This window comes from Nannobrachium achirus (genome assembly GCF_963921795.1).
Source record: "Nannobrachium achirus genome assembly, chromosome: 17".
In the NCBI taxonomy this organism is placed as follows: domain Eukaryota; kingdom Metazoa; phylum Chordata; class Actinopteri; order Myctophiformes; family Myctophidae; genus Nannobrachium; species Nannobrachium achirus.
Genome location: NC_137824.1, coordinates 59,615,531 through 59,623,304, shown reverse-complemented (window position 1 = coordinate 59,623,304; position 7,774 = coordinate 59,615,531). Strand labels below are relative to the sequence as shown.

Sequence of the window (7,774 nt, the reverse complement as noted above, 5' to 3'; positions counted from 1 at the left end):
ACAAATCTACCATGCTTTTATGAATAATTGCACCTGTGCGAAGTAAGCGGTACTCACTTCGCATGGTACCAAACACGACATGCTTGCATATCTCCTTGTATGGGCTAGTTCTGTCTGTGATGTTGGTTATCTCCATACATGGAGTTCCGTGCTCATACGGACATTCCGTGCTCATATGGACACTCATACATGAACACAAAGCCAGATATAGGAGCAGTTGGCACCGCTCAAAAACATTTAAGTGAATAATACACATGACTCAGTGGACTGAGCAAAAGTTATGTTAAGATAAATATATTTTTCCTTATTATTTTTGTCTTACTATTTCCTCAGGCGTCAGCTTTAGTTCCGGTTGAGAAAGAGAAACGTGACAGAGCAGCTCACATGATTGTGAGCCCTGAGTACATCAAACATCCATTGCAGAACAGGTATGGCCACAGGTGTACATTCTGGGACCCCGTTTCATCCATGTTTTACCCTTTATCCATAAACTCTTGCCATTTTTTACTATTTTGTCAAACGTTTTGAATATTTCAAATAGCTGATCTACAAGCTCTCAGCGTGTCAATGTAGATCTGATCGGCTTTTTGAGCATTTTTTAAAAATGGTAAAAATGACAAGAATTTAGGCATAAAGGGGTAAGGCATATCAGGGGTGGGCAACTTTGATGATGGAGGGGCCACTATATTAACACGTTCACTCCAGAGGGCCACAATGCACACACAAGTCAAAAATAGCCGATCTACAAGCCTGTAGATCTGCTATTTTTGCTATTTTTGAATTGGAATCCGGAATTATTTTTAGCTATTTTAATTGGAATCCTGAAAAGTATATTTTTTTATTTAATTTCAAATGCATTTATATGACTGTTCTTATGCTAACTTGATGAACTTAAATTCAAATACATTGGACATAAAACAGACTTGTGCCAAGTGACTAAGCTACTAATATAGACTCACTTTAATTACTAATATAGAAGTAATTAAAGTGAGTCGTGTTTGAATGGTTGGAATTTTAACAGCTGAAATTAATAATATATCAGTATTCCAATATTAACCTGCGGGCCGCATTAAAGGAGTGATGACACCGGCCGAAATGTAACATTATGGTACAGTAGGTCACGTGGTCTTTGTTGAAACGGTTTGGAAAGGGGGTGGAGCCGGCTGTTGCTGCCGACAGGCCCATCAACAGTAGCTGTATGGGCCTGTCGGCAGCAACACAGAGCCCCCAGTGATAGGCTGTTGATTGGACTGCATCATTTAACATGGGGGTACATGACATCATTAAAAATAATTGCTAATTTGATAGCCATAATTAGCTGTTTTGGCCGTGTCACACCCCCTTTAAGTGAAGGTGGGGTTCGCATGTGGCCGCCAGTTGCCCATCTATGGCAGACGAAAATATATCTCAGTGTGTCTAAAATCCCTTGAACATTGTGGGATCGATTTATTAACCTTACTCCGCCAGATGGTGGCGTATTGAGTTCCTCATAAGCCTCCATCAGGAACCGCTCGGGACGAACCGCTCAGGGTTCCCACGGTCATGAAATTCCTGGAAATATTTTGAAATTAGAAACATATTTTTCCAGTACTGGAAAAAGTTTTGGAATTGATCAGGGGTCCTGGAAGGTCCTGGAAAAAATAGCTATGCATTGTCTTTGGTTATTGATTTTGTTAATACCTCTGAAACGACACATTAAACATGGGCCAAATTGTCAAAGGCAGAAATTGTGAAAATAGCAGATCTACATGCTCACAACGCCTCGCGTTACGAGGCGTTGTGAGCATGTAGATCGGCTATTTTCACAATAGAACCGTGTCATACAAAATTCCTCAACTCGTAGTGCTCGTCAGGGTGCCGGGTTCCCAGTTAAAATATGATTATTTCGGGAGCCACGGCCTGAAAAGGTTGAGAACCACTGGCATACACTACCTGTCTTTGGGCATTGCGCATAGGTGTAAGCGACCTGTTATTGAGATGAATTATTGTTATATAGTCCTGGAAATCGGGTTAAATATTCTGGTATAGTTTTGGAAATTAATTATTAAAAATGTGTGGGAAAACTGAACACTAAACGCGAGCCGCCACTTTTCGTTTGAAAAAAAGAGGCTTGCAGCAGCTCGTGGTGGCGGCAAAGATGAATACTAGTGAAATAACTACAGTTCAGCTGCCACTGATTGGTTCAAACCATGCGCTGTTGGGTGGAGCACCAATCAAACCATGCGCTGTTCGGTGTAGCACCAATCAAACCATGCCCTGTTGGGTGTAGCACCAATCTCTGAGCGCTTCCAGATGGAGGCTTATGGAGGCACTTTCTGGCGAGTCAGGTTAACAAGTTGTTGCTTGACATCAATGGTTGCTGTTTAACTGAATTGCAGGTGGGCCCTTTGGTTTTTCAAGAATGACAAAAGCAAAACATGGCAAGCCAATCTGCGTCTGATCTCCAAGTTTGACACAGTGGAAGACTTTTGGGCGTAAGTGTATATTATATGTACTGGTATATTTATCGAAACTTAACTTAGGTCGATAATCTATTTCTCCCCTGTATATTGTATTTTATAATATCGTTATCATTGATCAGTCCCCTTTCCAACGAGGTATAACTCGTAATGATCGTAGAATGAACAACACAACTAAACATGTGGGTAGCATGTAGGCAAAATCCCTCAATATGCTTCTGTTGGTAATCGCTCTTGTTTTGAGCAACCTGGCAGGTCTGTGAGATTTACAGGCAAGATTTGCACAACGGTACCACAGACCGATGTCAAAGTTGCAGGACCCATGTAATGCTCAGGTGCCGGTTAGACACCATCCACAGCTGTGTGTGAGGGATGCAGACAGAAGCATGTCGGGGGATTTGGGAGATTTTGGCAAATATAGGGTGATTTTGGTGTTCAGTCACTCTTCCACACAGGCTGTAGCTGTCATAACACTGCTTTGTTATAGCCATAAATCATAACTCTTGTAGAGTACTTTTATTTTGAAGACGTTTTCACTCTACAAGAGTTATAACGGCGAGAAGGGGAGGACGGTCGGTGAGGCCGTTTGGTCCTGCAACTACTCGAAACATGAACAAATCCAAAATATAAGGTGCTTCCCTTCTTGGTCCAAGTGTTCTCTATCTATTCACAACCTCCTCTGGATGTTACTCCAGCTTGTCTAGGAATGTCACTGCATTTCCAACAGCAGAAAATAATGAAACGGGGTAAACGAGGAAATGCATTGTGATTCCGAGACAACAGGCAAGCTGGAGTAAACACTTCTTTATTGAAACATATGGACTGACACATCCAGAGGAGGTTGTGAATAGATGGAGAACACTTGGACCAAGAAGGGAAGCACCTTATATTTTGGATGTGTGCATGTTTCTAGCAGTTACAGGACCAAACGGCCTCACTGACTGTCCTCTCCCTCTTGCTGTTATAACTCTTGTAGAGAAAAAAACTTCTTCAAAATAAAAGTACTCTACAATGAAGTGTTATGATTCATGGCTAGCTTTGTTAAATTGATTAACTTCTGTTCACTCCTAGATTGTACAATCACATTCAGCTGTCCAGTAATTTGATGTCTGGCTGTGACTACTCACTGTTTAAGGTAAGAGAACTGTGACTACTCACTGTTTAAGGTAAGAGAACTGTGACTACTCACTGTTTAAGGTAAGAGAACTACTCACTGTTTAAGGTAAGAGAACTTGGCCTGCAATCTTTGTTTTGACTATGTAATGAGTCACATTATTAATGTTGGTATGTTAAACCATAAATTGCCAGAAATGTCTGTGAATACAGCTTGGCACTACCACCAGGGTGCAATATATCCAATTATGGTACTCTTCTAAGGTACACTTACTCTGCCCTTTAAAATTGTCTGCTTTCAGGCTTAACTGCCAAATTCACCCATAATGACAATAATATTAATAAAAAATGCACGCCCATGCACTAATCATGCACCACGTGTGTGCACACCGTTCACAGCTTTCAAACAAAACAATCTGCTTGGAAATCCGTTCAGGCATTCATGAGAGCAGCCATCATGTTTTCTTCAAATGTATCTTCAATCTTTCAATCTGTGTTTGAAAGATGGGCTTGGTCTGCTCTGGGGGTCAAACATGCAACTTTGCGATCATGCCTAGTAGATAGTAGGAAGTAAAAAAGAAATCGGCCAAAACTCTGGAAACTCGAACGTCAGACAACGGGAATAACTCGGGAGGTGGCAGCAAATGACTTGGAGTATCTGTCAACCCCATGTGATGGCAGGAGTCTGTTAAGGTTTTGTCAAGGATGCTCTTTCTCTCTCAGCTGGTCAAATAGCCAGAACACTTTGCTGCTGTCCCACAACTCAACATGGTCAATTATTACATTAGCAGTAAGTAATCGTTTCAGTGTGCAATGACGGGTCGGCTCAAGAAAAGATTTTCTTTTGTTTTTAATGTTGGAAGGTGGTTACGCCATGTGAAAAACATTTTTGGAACTAGCACGTTGCCTCCTTGTGGTGCTTATGCTTTTTATCTGGTCTGAGTGTAGCTGTACCTTTGCAAGTCTGGCTGAAAGCCTGTCTCCTTAAGCACATTGCCAAACCTGGAAGGAGCATAGCTTAGCCAGCCACATTTCATAACGGAGCCAGAACTGGCTGCTAGCTCTTGACATCTATTTAACACTTATTGATTCTGAATGGCACAGTTACTGTCTTGAGGGGGAAAGTTTTCCTGCTAGAGATGGGGCTGCAGTTTTCTATACGTCCCCTGACCTTTGGGCTAACTGAGATGGATGGATGCTGTAGATACATATTCAATACACCTGTCCCTTAGGGAAACCTGAGCTGTGACCATTTGTCTTTTTGGTGCAGGATGGGATCGAGCCGATGTGGGAGGACGAGAGGAACCGGCGAGGAGGACGCTGGTTGATCACGCTCTCCAACAAGCAGCGCAAGGCTGACCTCGACCGCTTCTGGTTGGAGACGGTCTGGCATTTGGTTTTCACACATTTTAACGTTCTCTCTTTGTGTGTCTTTCTCACCTAAACACAAACCATTGAACATTCTGTGATCCTTTAGCCACCTTGTTTGCCCATTACCTGGCAGGGACGTGCTGGCCATTGGGAAAAGTGGGACAACTCCCGAACGGCCGGTTCATTCCCGGCCGGTCCAGGCCAGCCATTAGGAAAAAGATTTAAATAAAATGTCGGCCTTCGTACAAGGTTGTCGTACAAGCAGATCTACAAGCACACAACGCCTCGCACCGCGAGGCGTTGTGTGCTTGTGGATCGGCTGTTTTCACTAGTTTAAATCATTTTAAAAATGATAAATACAAAACAAACGGTTTTGGACATACAATGTTTCCACCCGACAACGACGAAATATAACTCATGTAATTGGCCCACTGGCTTGTCACTTTGTCACACATCTTTGAGTAGCAGCAGCAGCGCTATAGAGAGATCTCTCTCTATAGCGCGCAATGAGGGCGCCTCCAACTTTTTTTCCCGGGCTGAATCAGGGGCCCATCATGTCCCTGTTACCTGGCCATTATTACCCACTGCCGGCAAATTCTTACCCCAAATTGGCCATACATTTCCATGCATCATTTGCATTATAAACAGAAAAGTGATGATCCAACTTGCCATTGAATTAATTGAGAATGAAGAATTATAACTTTAGAATTATTGAATGCTTTAACCTGTGAAAAATATCAGATATACAAGCTCACAGCGCGGCACCGAGTGCCGCACTGCGAGCTTGTAGATCTGCTATTTTTGAAAAAGTAGTGAAAATATGTGCAAATCTTTGAATATATGTGTTTTCAAAGCGAACGTTTGTAACTCAAATTTTGTTTCTGGGTGGTCCCTGGAACTAAATATTTTGAGATGGGGGTCCGTGGCCAAATACATATAATTTTGGGGGTCCTTCACATGAAAAGGTTTGAGCACCACTGACACAGTTGTCTCTCAAGAACAGACTAACTGAGCTCCAGTTAAGTGAAAAGGACCTTTTCTTTGACGATGGCTGGCCAGATTGCTGACATATAGAAATTCAAGAATTCAAATTTTCATTATTTTTCACTGGTTAAAGCATTCAATAATTCTTGGCCTAAATGGGTTAAGATGATGAAATGTCCAATTGTAAAAACCTCAAAACGAACGTCTTCATATACATAATTTCTACACTTAACCAGCATGCCAGAACAGTTGTTAACTTGGTGAAAATGATAATTGTTGTTCCTTCAGCTCCTGTGTCTTGTTGGTGAAGCCTTTGACGACCACAGTGATGACGTGTGCGGTGGGGTCATCAACATCCGAAACAGAGGAGATAAAATAGCAATATGGACCACGGACTATGAGAACAAAGAGGCCATCACACACATAGGGTGAGCTTATCCACGAGTTTCCAAAGCCCCATAGTGCATTGCGCAGACGCTGTACCGAGCTTCTGGCGCCGCAGCTGAGGCTGCATCTGCGACGCGACGTGAGCTTGTATGTCTGCTGTTAAACCGGAAGTGTGGTCCAAATAATCTCCAGTCGCCTCCAGCAAACTCCCTTGGAAAGAGGTGGATAGAGCAGGGGTTGGCAACCTTAGGCACGGGGGCCAACATGTTGGCACAGGGGAGGATGATCACTGGCACACTGGCAAAAGTGTGAGAGGGAGAGAAATATTGTTTCAAATCAAGTCACCTAATTTGCAGCAAATTACATACTACACATAATTTTACTTTCATTAAAATGATGAACTTTGACTGGGGAGGGAGATCGTGGAGTCTAATGGTTGTTATAACAATGCCCTGACAACCAAAATATGTTTGAATTTATGTTGACATGGCACACTGACTATCTAGAAAATAAAAACATGGCACTTCATTTCAAAAATAGTTGCTGACCATCTTGGCCCATATACAATACCTTGCTTTTCCTATCCTTTCATGACTCTGTGTATTCTCTTCTCAGGCGTGTCTACAAAGAGAGACTGGGTGTCCCACCGAGGGTGATCATCGGATACCAGTCACATGCGGACACAGCCACCAAGAGCGGCTCAAGCAACAAGAATACGTTCGTCGCCTGAGGAGATGCGGCCACCAAGAGAAGTTCACCAAGATTAAGTTTGATGATTGAAGAGGGTCTCATTCCCTACCTCTTCTGTTTACAGTTTACACTAGTTATAATAGTAACCCTATTCCCAGTAACTTTTCAAATTTATATAAATGTAAGAAAAAGAAGGGAAAAAAAGCCTTAAAAGCTGAGATTTTGCATGGCCTTATTTATTTAATGGGATACAATTGATTCTAATTCTTTGTCAATGATATTTTCTTTTTGTCTTGGTTTACTGTTGAAGGTTTAAGTTACACTGGGAATGTTCTGAGGCTAATGTGTATTCTTTAAAGGGCCACTTCACCTCTGGGACAACCCTATCTTATTTTATTGTTGTTTGGGACACAATCAACACAATCCTGAGTTATTTTTTGTGTTCAATATGTTTTTTTTTTTAGATATTTTAGTATTTCAGTATGACTAGTGATGCATTTTGCATCATCAATGATGCGTTTTGCATCATATGATGATGCAAAACGCATCACTAGTACATGCTGAAATACTAAAATGTCTAAAAACACAGATTGAACACCAAAAAATAACTCAGGATTGTGTTGATCGTGTCCCAAACAACAATAAAATAAGATAGGGTTGTCCCAGAGGTGAACTGGCCCTTTAACTGCATGCAGCACATTGCACTTATATTGTCCTTTACATGTTCTGCTCTTTTGACAAAAATTAAACAAACATTTTACTTATTTTTC

At 41.7% G+C, this 7,774-nt stretch overlaps 1 protein-coding gene across 1 annotated transcript; it reads left to right on the top strand.

Annotated features, from left to right (window-relative positions):
- Nucleotides 1-384: 384 nt before the first annotated feature.
- LOC308302579 (eukaryotic translation initiation factor 4E-1A) lies at nt 385-7,044 on the top strand (the record flags this gene model as incomplete). The annotated part of the gene is made up of 6 exons (XM_080746835.1): nt 385-428; nt 2,379-2,474; nt 3,531-3,594; nt 4,843-4,956; nt 6,216-6,355; nt 6,930-7,044. The coding sequence occupies 6 exons, from the start codon at nt 385-387 to the stop codon at nt 7,042-7,044; spliced, it is 573 nt and encodes a 190-aa protein (XP_080602961.1).
- Between the last annotated feature and the right edge of the window lie 730 nt (nt 7,045-7,774).